The following is a 12,311-nucleotide window of genomic DNA, read 5'->3' as shown; positions in this document are numbered from 1 at the left end:
CAGAGCAGGGGATGTGAGAGGTTTAGAATGGGAGATATTTGCAGCTTTGACTGCATAGTTTTTGGATTTATCTCTTTTAAGATGTTCTGCTTTTAATGGGTCAGTTCACCCAATTACAATTACATAAAATTAAATTATATAAAATAGGTTTTATATGCCCAGATTTTTACACATCTGTGCCAAAACTAAGAAAACCATCAAAGTGCTTTTAGCTAGCCTGTTTTGCAGGCATTTGGCCATTAAAGGAAAAATCCACAAACAAAAATGAAAAGATTACAAATATATTCTTCAGGTGGAGTTACTTTAACCATTGCCAGTGACTCCCCAGAGGATAAATTGGTGCTTGACAAGAAATAGCTACACCATGTGACTCCCTCTAAAATCACTAATTGTCATTTTTGCACCTAATTAAAGAAAAAAGATACAACATGTTAATTAGCAAACTTTGGAAGTGTTGGTCACTTTATTTTTGAACTTTTGATAAGTTTCCGCAAACTAAGCTAACACATCCTGATTTCAGCTTCATACTTAACGCACAAACATCAGATTGGTTTCAGTTTTCTCATCTAACTCTCAAAAGGAGAAAAGAACATTGAATGCTGGGAAAAAAAAGTTTAACTTTCCTTTTAATTGTTAGAAAGTGGCTGAGGTCTATGGATTACCCAGAGTAACAGGGACCGAACAGAAACAAAGTTCCTTTCATACTCTTTGTGTTGAGAAATTCATGTAACAGACATCTCAAAATCTGAGCACATAAAATCAAAACTACCAGCATGGCTTCTTACCAGTGGAGGGAAGTCAGAAAATATGTTTGTTTTTTTTTTGTTTGTTTTTTGGGTGAACCAACCCTTTAATTTACTTTGCTTTTAATTCAAGCATGAGTCGGCACCTAAAAGCTCTATAAAGTTGACAGCATCAGTGTGGGACCACAGTAGTGATTAAAAACCGGTCAGTAGTGCCATGTCATCGTACAGTATGAACAGTGTAAGTCAGTGTTTGGGCTCCAGGTGACTGCTCAACAGTCAGTCCTTGGCCCTGTCTGGCTTCTACTGGGCTACCCTAATGACCAGCAGCAGTCCAGACTATTCCTGGGGCCCAGGGGCTTTCATGGCCATGCTGGCCCCAACCATGGCTGGATAACTCCGGTTCCTCCTTATTCCATCAGGCCCAAAAGGGGAGCCGGATCTGCGAAGCCCACCCAGAGGCCCCAGCATGGGGCTGGGACTCATTGATCTGCCTCCTGGCGCTCCCGCTACACCCAGCCGCTTCACCTTGTCCAGCAGATTGAGGTTGTGGACAGTCACACTAACGTCTGTTTGGCTTTCACAGTCCCTTCCTCTCTGCCTACCCCTCATCCCCCCAGTCACCTCCTTCAGGATAGAACGGGCTGGCTTAGAGGCCAGGAAGTTGTCGTAAGAAGGGCTCTTGAAGTCGAAACCTGCAGAGGTTAGAACGGCTGAAGCTCCTGGTCCTGTGGGTGAATTGGGGGGAGTAGAAGGACGCAGAGGGTCAGGGTTGGGTGCTCGGTTTGGAGCGATGGAGGTGCTGAATAAGACTCCTCCGCTGCCCTGACCATGCTCCAGGCCCTGGCTCTGGTGATACACTGCTGCTGAGATCCCTCTCTCCTGAAGAAGGCGCACTAACCCTAGGGAGGTGCTGGTGGTGCGTGTTGCATCTCTGCAGGAAAATTTGAAATGAGTCAAAATGCTGATTTCAGTTATGCAAACTGCAATGTTTCCAATCACAGCACCTGTTACTACGTTAACTTTCATGGAAGTGAGTTAACTAAGCTGACTACAGTAAGAAACAATCTGATAACCTGTTTAAAAAAAAAAGAACAAAATTTTGTTTCCCACAGGAGTAAAACATATTAGCTCAAAAAAGTCATTTTCTGGTACATCTGGAGCCTTGCCTGAGGTTAGTTGAGGATTCGGAGGGCCTGAGACTGAGCCTACGGGGCGTGCAGGGTGTTGCAGCAGGAGTACCCAGCAGGGTGCTGGTCATCACACAAGAGGCTGAAGCTGGGACTGGGTTTAGACTGGAAACAAAAAGAAAGGATAAACAAGAACAAGGATGATTTCAACAACTTAAACTGCACTTTCGCGATATCTCACCGTTGTAATAGCACAAAACTGACTTCTGTTGTGCACAGGGGAATGCTGTTTCTTTGAACCATAGACGCCTGCATGTATTATTTAGCAGCTTCCTACAGTCTAGCAGACAACTTGACTGAATGTTGTTACTTGGACACGATACCACCTCAACGACTGCTGTTTGGATCTTATTTGTCCTGCGGGATTTAGTCAAATTCAGACTGAGTGCACATTTAGCACATTGTAGGCTTTTCCAAACACCACCATATCAAAACAAGATTATCACATTAAGCTGCATTATATGTTTAAACTGCACTTATGTTCATTTGTTATTTTTTTTGTGTTATTGCAATATATGAAATGTACTGCTCATTTTAATTGCTGTTTAAAAGCATACACTGCTCAAACTAGGGGAGGATGTTGTGTGTGTGTTAGGAGGCAAACACCTGACTGTTCTTACAAAAACAGATTATTTAATTTCCTTTGCTTTTAGCAGAAAAGCAAAACTTGCAGTTGTTGATTATGAATGAATTCAGGCAGATCAAAGAGCAAACAGGCCACAAAAAGTTGACTTTGGTCATAAATTTTCAAGCAGCACCAGAGGGGCTTACCTCGGTGTAACTCGCGTCTGCTCATCAGTTGGGTGAAGGATCCGGCAGGTTGTGAAGGTGTAGGTAGAGCTTGTGTGGGCCATGCATTTACCTGGGTAGTATGCAGCTGCAAGTCACACAAACACAGACATCTAATCATTTTCAAGCGCCGCTATACATTGCAGGTGTATCAAAGAGGTTCAACAATGTGAAAGTTTACATATACATGGGTAAATGTAGCATGTGTCCTCACCCAGGGCATCAGTGTTGCTGAGATGAGGCGATGGGGATGGAGAAGAGGGAGAAAGTGGAGCCAGGCTGGGTGGAGGCTGCCCGAGGTTGGTGTCGCTGGTGGCAGAGGTGGAGGGCACAGCTGGTGAGGCAGAGGCCGAGGACGTGGGCAGATTCTGGAAGTATTGCTCACCTGGTTCATCCTCTTCAAAGCCACCCCATGGATATACCTGCAGACAGAGCATAGCACAGCACAGAGCGATGAGCCCAAATCATTACAGTTGCAGTACAGTTGTAATGTAAGTTATTTTCCTCAGTGGAAACTAATGATATGTATGAAGCGATCTGTTCATGTGTTACGTAATAAACCCAACACATTTGGTAAATCTAAAGAGATGCTTCGGCATGAGTATGATCACATCATAGATATGGACTGAGAAATCTCCCACACCAACACATTCACACACAGACCTGCTCCAGCTCTAGTTCAAGGGGTCTGTAACCCTTTGGCACGACTCCTGGCCTGGCATCCAGAATCACACCGAGGTGAGGCTGGGCCAACTGCTGCCAGTGGTGCAGGGTGGCAGAGCCTGGAGGAAAGAAATGAATAAATCTGCAATGTACTTGACTGCTTTTAATATCTTCAGACAAACACTTGAAGGAATATTTATTACTCAGTACTTAATGTGTAACTGGTTGTTTGTTGTCAGCACACATTTAATGTTTTTTTTCCTGAATGGACTTAAAAGCATTGCCCAGTAACAGCTAGCAGTGTCCTGTGGTTTCAGTTAAAAGGCCTAATAGGTTTTCCTAAGCATCCTGTTATTCATCAGCGATAAAAAGTAGATATCACATACATATCAAATATCTGCAAGACAGAAGATTATGACATTTAATGCTAATAACTACTTGCTAATGTCTGTCTAATAAGAATATCTATGAGTGAAGAGGAAGAGGAAGATAACAGCATAAGCCTCAGTGATCAGGAAGACAAATAATGATGACAAGACACTAAAAGGTTATAAAGAGCAATGAAGAGCAGAAGAATAAGATGGAAATGAAAATGAAATGGATGAGAGGTTAGAATGAGAAAAGGTTTTTATTAGCCAGCCACATGAATTCGAAACAGATAGCAAGCAGTGACAGAATGAGCAAAGAAAACCAGAGGAAGTCATAAATAAATAAATAAGAAAGAAACACACATGAAAGAATAATGCATATATAAGAAATGAGAAAATGTAAATACAGTTAAGCAAAAGTATGTAAACAATCACAACGGCAGAGTTTCTACTTATATAGTATATTGTGAAGGTGTTTGATAGGCAGTGTGCAATTATGAATTACCACCAGCAGAGGGCAGCACAGGCCAAGAGCAGCCACCTTTAAGGTTAAATCACCACTGAATCACCAGGGGGAATAAGACACTGCTGTGACTGGGTCTGGGTTTGGACACTTCTGGCCACACCCCAATCAGTGATGTCACATCAGGTGCCCTCCATCATCAGGGTTAAGCGCGTATTTACACATACTGGATAGCTATAATATGTACATCCTAGTTTGAAGTCATTCTCCCAGAGGGAGGTCATGAAAAGCATGAAATGATGTGGATGAATGTCATAAAGAGAGTGCCATCCCCTCTTTCCTCCTCTGCTTAATCATGTGTGTGTCTACAACCACCCTCTGGGCTGAGTGTCTCTGTAGTAGCTGTGTGGAGATGCGAAGCTGCCTGACTTGTGATGGTGCATCAGGGACCAGAAAGAATTAAAGAGCATGAGCGACAGAGGCCTCTCAGTCCTCTCTCTCGCTGCCTTCATCTTCCTGCTCCCTGCTCGGTCCCTGGCCCACCTCCTTCCTCTCTCCCTCTCTATCCCAGCTCCGGTCTTCCTCGCCCACCCAAATCCTTTCTCTCTCTCCCCCTCGAGCGTCCGCCCATGCCAGCTGTCCCTCCTACTCTCCCTCTCTGTCCCCCAGCCTCGCTTGCTCCCTTTCTTCGTCCCAACTCCTCCTCTGCGTCGCTCGCCTTCCCACTTCCTCCCCGCCTTGCAGCTCATCCCACGTTCCCTTTCTCCCTCACCTTCGAGCGGTTTGACGATCTGGAGTTTGTCAGGGAGGTAGGGCCCTCGCGTGGCCCACAGGTGGAGGTTCCCCAGCGACATGATGCTTTCTGAGGGGGTCAGTGCACTCTCCTGGCCCAGAGCATCTGACAGTCCTCCGTGTCCTCCGCGCCTTCGCTCCCGCTCCTCTTCAAAGAAACGCCTTTCGCTCAGGTTGTTTTGTCGACGCAGAGACAGGCGCCGCAGGGCCAGCCTCAGGTCCTCAGCACCACTCGCCTTCTTCTCTCGGCCCTCTGTGCTGCTGTCAGGGCAGGGATGGAACAGAGACTCCAGGCATAAGAATATTTTTAATTAATGAATCTTGAGGACATCATATCAGTTTGTTGAACTGCTCCGACTCAACTCAAGAAACAGTCAGTTTGAAAAGGCTCCTGAAGATGACTAAAACTGTCCTCGATCTCAGCTTCCTCTCTAATTTGTTAAGTGCATTAACCCACTCCTCCTCACCTGTCCTGATTAGATGCTGTCTCCATCAGGATGCTCTGCGTACGGTTGTCAAGGGCAACACTGTCTCCGCTGATGTCGCCTCCATACATGCTGGAGTGGGGTGTGGAGAGGCCGCTGGACTGAGGTGACGTACGAGCTGACAGGGACTGGTTGGAGCCCGGGATGTTGGCGCTGGTTGGAGTGAGCGAACGCTGACGGACTGTCTGGTTGACGTTCTTGACCGTCTCAAAAACACGCTTACGATGGATCCTGCAAAGAGTCAGACACAAGACTATCAGCCTGTACTCTTTTTTTTTTCTTTAACAGTAACTGGTGTCTATCACATGCTCAAAATGGCAATTCTCCTTAATCTAAACTATAAGCAGTATTCAATCATTCAGCTTTTTCTCTTTTCTTTTTTAAAGTAAAATGTAAATTAAAACAGTGCACAATATTCTCTATAGTTTGAGCGTATCATTAAGTGCTTAATCCGTACTTCTGTTCTTCACACTCTGGGTCGTCCAGACTCAACTCCTTCCTCATCGTTCCCTCAATCTCGGCTGCCAGAGAATCCTGTAACACAAAGACTTGTGAAAGAGGGAAGATGATGTAGACACACTCACAGGGACACACACAAACACAAACTCCCTCACCATCGGGTACAGTCCCAGGGGGTGGTAGCGTCGGGGGGTTCCTGCGGTATAGTTTCTGTTCCTCAAGTTCTTCAGCTCCTCCTGAGCTTCATGCAGCATCTCAATACACTCTGAGTACTTCTCCTCCAGCTCCTGCAGCTGTTGCATTGTAAATATTAAACTCAATTTTTGGAATTAACATCAAACAGTCCTGGTATCATGAGCAACACTAAGATAAAACAGATGTTTAGAGCGAATGAGTTACGATTCACTGTAAATGAAATGACAACAGCTTGACCATGTCGGAGTTACCTCGGCTGTAAGCTGCCTTTGGGCATCTTTAGCTGCTATCAGGTGCTGAGAGAGCTCCTCATTCTCCACTGCATACTGGACACATATGCAGGTTTGAATTGGTAAAACTAACAGAGCATGATAACAGTCACATTTGAGTTAAAACTGGTGTGATATGTCTGAACATGTGTACTCACAGATTTGGCTTTCTTTTGCAGATCCACTATCTGAGAGAGGAGGTGTGTGATCTCTTCTTGCTGTCGGGAGGCATCCTCTGTCTTTCGAGCCAGCTCCTCCGCTATGGCAGAGATTTGGAGACTGGACAACCCTGACAGGACGGAGGGAGGGAGAGTTTAGCTCAAACTCAGAGAGGGAACGAGAGAAACAACATCCACTGACAGAATGAAGATACGTGAAAATGGTATAAAAGACCGAAACTGACACAAAACTTACTGAGTTCTTTGACACAGTCATTGACCAGCTGCTGCTCCTTTTCTTCGTAAGTTTCAGTCTCTGACTTGAGATGGTTAGCCTACATGTAGGTAGACATCCACAATTATATTCCCAGCAAGTTCACTCTCTTACAATGTGCGTGGGTGTTGCTGTTACTTGTGTGTGGAGATTGTGTACCTCTGAGCGGAGTGACAGGTTTTCTTCTTCCAGCTCTTTGAGTTTCCTCTGGAGAGTGTCACTCACGAAGCCTCCTGAAGCTGTTTCCACTTTACTCTTCTTACCCCTTTAGACAGAAGAACATAGAGCAGGCCTGAAACTCAAAGCCAGGAGGTCAACTCCAGCTTGTTATTTCAGTGTTTCAGTAATCAAATCAAGTTCTTCCAGATAGACAGAGAGAAACTGATTAACAAAGAGAGGATGCTTACGTTGGGGAGCTGCCGGACTCATCCTCGCTCTCCTCAGCTGCATTGGTGTAAAACTGCAGCAGCTCGTCCTTCAGGTTCAACTCATGATGCAGCTGGGCCACCTGGAAGAGGTCAGATAAGGTTCATAACTCGTGCATGTCTCCATTTGGATGTGTGTAAGCATCTGTTGTAGGAGCCACTGTAAAATCTGGCTTGATCGTGGCAAACTCCACAATCCACTAAAGTGAACCTTGAGTTAGTACTGTTTTGTCAAAATGTGAAATGACAACGGCGAACAGTTGTATGAGTTAGAATTCATTAATCTGAATGTGTGTGTCTGTGTGTGTGTGTGTGCAGACCTCCTCTGTGATTTGTCCCACTTGTATCTCCAGATAGTCATTCTGCTCAGTCAGAGTTCGGTTCTTCTTGAGAAGAGATTGGCCGATCTTTGCAGCCAACTCCAAATCTCTCTCTTTCTGTTGGTTGGAATGTAAGAAGAGAAAAGAGTTGAGGAGAAAACAAAGCTGACATTTGTAGCTGCAGTACTCAAAAATCCCACAACACAGCACTGGCAAGGTAAATTTATTCTTGCTCCAAGTAGGGCACATCTACATCGCGGCATCTTTTCTGCTGCAGCCTCACTTTGTGATTTAGACTGATTAAAAATCTGCCCCTGTGCAGCTTTGGACTCCACTGATTGACAAAAATAGACCATCTCACCTCCTCCAACAGACGTGTGACAGCATCAATGTCATTGTAGGTCTTCGTCATCTGGCCCACTCTGTCTGCACATAACACTGTGAAAAATGTAAAACAGAGTGAGAAGAAGGAAGAGGGTCACCCACAAATGGCCCACCTTCTCATCACTTCTGGTGCGATACATGTACAGCGGCACGCACACACAACCACCTTATATAACACAGAACGTTTAAAAAGTCCTCCTCTCAGACCCGTGGATGGGCCATGTTTAGCACGTAACACCATCACCACTAACCATTTCATACACAACTAGTGTATGAAAGAACAGGGCAGAGTTAAATGGGAAGAGGTTGTTTTCCATGGTGCACAGCAGTTGGCCGTGTTGCCCTGAGGTGACTGTTATTGATTCAGGGCTCTAATCAATAACATGCTGTACAAAGTTATTGAATGCGTTATGGTAAACCTCTGTAATCCTGTTAGTATTACAACCAGCACAAAATAATGGAAATTCCTTCTAATGACGACAACAATGCCACAGACAAACGAGGAAAGAAGATCACCCAAAATCATGAAAATATAATTTTGTAATCAAAACTGGAAAAGTTTCATCTCAATCTACAAATGCCAGCTTGGACTTCAGTCTACTGTACTCAAAAGCCTGCCACAACCAAACTGCTCACATATTTAATCATATCAAACATGTCTTTCCTTCCTGTTTTCTAGACATGTACTTTACCTTTCTTGTCTTCCTTATAGAACCAGTCATCCAGCTCACATTCATCCCTCACTAATCTCTCCATCCTGTTCTTGCTGTCCATCTTCACAATGACCAACCATCAGACATGACAACCGATTAAATACTGATCCATTCACTTTCTCTCTCTCTCTCTCTCTCTCTCTCTCTCTCTTACTCCTACAGCAACTGTACAGCATAACAGGCTCAGAGCCTGAATTACCCTCCGCCCACACTGACGCCCCTGTGAGTGAGAGTGAGGGAGGCGGAGACATGAGAGAGAGAGCGCACATCCGTTTTGGAAAAACCTCTGTAGCTGCTGAGGTGAAATGGAGGTTGTTTTATGATTGGACAGGAGAGGTTGCAAGGTGGAAGAAAGCGCGGGATATGGCGTGGACTCCTCTCTCAGTTGATAAGTGCTGACAGAACTCCCACATCTCTCTCCTTTCCCCTCGCTTTTCTCTTCTGCTCTGTGCAAGCCACTGAACATGTATCTGCCTCCAGCAGCCGTTACCATGGTGAGCCTCATCCACAAACAGACCCCTGACTCACGCACAGGCACACACTCTCTGAACCATTGATCACACTGCAGAAAGAGGCCAACACACACATAGGCTCATTTTTTCTAGTCTCAACAACATATAACAATAGACCAGGAACCAGTGATCTAACTTCCCCAGTAGGTTCTTTGTAATACAGTATAATTCTAAAAACAAATCTGTGTAATGACTGATCTCTTGACAGCACAAATAAATTTTACATCAAAACATAAAAGTTTTTAAATTATATCCAATTTTAAAGTAAATGATAATCGTGGAATGTGTATAAAGCAGCACAGAGAAGTAAAATTATAGTGTCTACAATGTTTGTCAAAAAATGAAAAGATAAATTTGCCGTGCCAACTTTAAGAGCAACAAAGGGCTGAAATAAACATAGTAGAAATTAATCAGAAAATTAAGAAGACACAAAATGAGATACGTGAAATTTGCCTGAAATTCACTCTAGGAGACAGGGTCTAAATAAAAGAGAGAATACAAATTCAATACTGAACAACACATAGAAAATGTGTTGTTTTACTACCTAGTGTCACAAAGGAAGCACTGACGCAGAAAAAGTAAATCCAGCAATCCTAACCCTAAACCACACAAGAGTCCAAGCACTGATGCCTTCACAACTGAGTGGTTCAAAACAGTCAGGGAACAGATACAGTAACACTGAGACCAGCAGCAGCATTTAGCTGGGCGCCACCTTGTGGAGGGAGTCTACAGTCTCAGTCATATCAAAATAGGAAAGGACAAACTAGGTTGGTGAAAAGTCATTAGACACAATGATACATTAGAAAAAAGCTTATTGCGTCTTATTCACTTGTACCAGATATGAGACAGACACATGAAGCAGATTAAAACAACGCCTGTGTTAATGAGCTAATGGTTTTTATGTTGGTAACATAACTGTCATTAAAACACTATCTAATAAACAGCAAGAATCAATATTAACTGCAATCTCTCATAACTGTTTATATATGAAAGCCTCTGCAGACAGGGCTCTCCTCGCTCTCCAAGCATCTCCTCTCTGAGCCAGTGCATTAGGCAGAGCAGTGATATGGCAGGAGAAGAACACATGTACTGATCTTCCTGGGCCCACGAGTGGAATCATTCCCACATAGCACGGTTAACATTTAAAGATGTGATCTCATACCATCTCTTAATTCAAAAAAATTTCCTCGTGGCCTTTAAACCCTCCATTTTCCCTTGATGCACTGAGACTAAACCCTAAATATCTTGGTTTTAATATGACTGAAGAAAAGGTTAGGGAAAGTTTTATGTTTATGTAGGTACTGTGTGTAAAATCACAGCGATGGAAATATTTTTTCACAGGAAATTCACACAACTGTTCACACAAAGTACAGCAGATTATATTTCCAGGAAGCATCTGAAGGATTAAATGCAACATGTGCCCAGGTGGGTAAATCCTTCCCTTTTAAAGCCATGTATCCCCACACCAGCCCCGGACATAAATCCCATCAGTTTAATCTTCACTGTCTATTTCATTATTACATTTCCATTGTCAAAATTTGAAATATAGTGCCTAAAAAGTTCCTGCATGCTTAATTAAGAGCCTCAGCAGCACTGGTGACAGATATATACCGTATTTAATCATGTCATTGCCGAACTCACAGAAGTATTTGAGAGTCTCTTCGATCTGCTCGGTGGTCAGGTCAAGCCTGGCGTCCGGTGCAACAAGGGGAGTGTGCAGCCAGTCATCGTGGTCGTAGCCGTAGACGGTGTCAGCCCGCAACCGGTACACCGGCAACTGCTCCTCCAGAAGACTGATGATCTCAAACTCTGGCAAGTCAGTACTGTTGCACACATCTGAACATCACAGAGAGGACACAGAGGCAGGGAGGAAAGTGAATATGCCGCAGCCTGGTGGTGGACTGCAGGCGTGTTTACACATCAGTATGTTAATACAAAGAGAATTTCCGCAAAACCTGTGATGGTCTCGGCGTCCCTGCAGTCGGGCGGCGCCAGGTGTGTGTCAAGCCGGCTGGACTCGCCCTCGCTCACATACTGCTCCTCATGGCTGTGCCGCTGCTCAGGCTCGGGGTCTGGGTCTGGGTCCAGGTCTGGGGCCGGGGGCAGGGAGGGGGCCGGGGAGGCCAGCTTGGCTCACCTCTCACTGGTGGAGAGAAACAGGGGCCATGGGCCTCTGGAGCTGGAGCTCCACTGGATTAACAGGTCCCAATGATGGACAGGAGACAGCAGACAGAGACACCTGGAAAGGAGAGAAGAGACAGGTAAGGAGAAAACCAGTGACCTTTACAGAGCCATACATACTTGTGTTGCTATAACCCAAATTCCACACTAATCAATGTGTCTCTCTTTCCCTACAGAGTCTTTAACTTCAAGTGCTGCTGCTGCTGACTCTGCAGTGTGCCGCCTGCCAGCAAGCTGCACAAATCACAGCCACTGCAGACACCACTTTTCATCTGTCGGGAAATGAATAAGAAGACAGATGGGGGTTAAGAGCAACTCTTGATAATAGCACGATATAAAGAGAGTGTGTGACTTAATGGATCCAGATACGGGAAATTATTTTTTCTTGCTCTCCCATCAGACGACAGGTAAAACACCAGAACGTGCAGCCCTCAGGCTGCGATGGGTTCGGAGCTGGGATGTTTGCCAAACTTTTAAACCACTGGCAAACTCTGTTACCCACAGTTCCTGTCCTCCCAGTCACAAGAGGATCTTCCACATAGTCCCAGACAACTGGTGGAGCGCTGTGAAAGTGAAGTCTGATCCTGGATCCCCCGTGTGAAGCAAATAAAGCAGCGCTCTTAGCGACCTTGCAGCACCCTTTTTTTTTTATTCCGTGGGGATCTGTGTCTCACTGCAGATGCACAGCAGGCTACAGTCAATAAACAAACCACAGATCTGCATCATGAAATTCACCTGTCTCTCAGATCAAACAGCTAGCGATGCATAACAGAATAGAAGGCAAGGCAGACAAAAAGCGTGTGCGCATATGCATGAGTGTTTGTGTGTTGTCTGCAGACAGTTGAATGAATACATGGTTGTCTCTCTACGTGCATGAGAAAACAGACACCTGGTGATGGATGAGTGCATCTGACACAGAATATTTTTT

At 44.8% G+C, this 12,311-nt stretch overlaps 1 protein-coding gene across 1 annotated transcript; it reads right to left on the bottom strand.

Moving 5' to 3' along the window:
• Positions 1–515: 515 nt before the first annotated feature.
• On the bottom strand, positions 516–11,167 carry LOC121191827 (trafficking kinesin-binding protein 1-like). The gene is made up of 18 exons (XM_041053268.1): positions 11,158–11,167; positions 10,844–11,038; positions 7,955–8,031; positions 7,594–7,710; positions 7,256–7,356; positions 7,008–7,113; positions 6,831–6,909; positions 6,575–6,705; positions 6,399–6,473; positions 6,108–6,245; positions 5,951–6,027; positions 5,476–5,724; positions 4,989–5,266; positions 3,386–3,504; positions 2,937–3,144; positions 2,705–2,810; positions 1,913–2,038; positions 516–1,677 (listed from the first exon to the last, which is right to left on the bottom strand). The coding sequence occupies exons 3-18, from the start codon at positions 8,003–8,005 to the stop codon at positions 1,083–1,085; spliced, it is 2,556 nt and encodes an 851-aa protein (XP_040909202.1). The 5' UTR covers positions 8,006–8,031; positions 10,844–11,038; positions 11,158–11,167; the 3' UTR covers positions 516–1,082.
• Between the last annotated feature and the right edge of the window lie 1,144 nt (positions 11,168–12,311).

Source organism: Toxotes jaculatrix, chromosome 13 (genome assembly GCF_017976425.1).
Source record: "Toxotes jaculatrix isolate fToxJac2 chromosome 13, fToxJac2.pri, whole genome shotgun sequence".
NCBI classification, from domain to species: Eukaryota; Metazoa; Chordata; class Actinopteri; family Toxotidae; genus Toxotes; species Toxotes jaculatrix.
The sequence above is the reverse complement of the archived record's forward strand: the minus strand, read 5'-3'. Positions and strand labels throughout refer to the sequence as shown.

Excerpts from the sequence above, each read along its gene's own strand:
- LOC121191827 (XM_041053268.1), bottom strand. The coding sequence starts at position 8,005 with ATGACGAAGACCTACAATGACATTGATGCTGTCACACGTCTGTTGGAG. Across the intron at positions 7,114-7,255 it reads GAGTCCGGCAGCTCCCCAAC|GGGTAAGAAGAGTAAAGTGG; the intron begins GTAAGCATCCTC and ends TTCTGTCTAAAG. Across the intron at positions 6,910-7,007 it reads ACCTGTCACTCCGCTCAGAG|GCTAACCATCTCAAGTCAGA; the intron begins GTACACAATCTC and ends ACCTACATGTAG.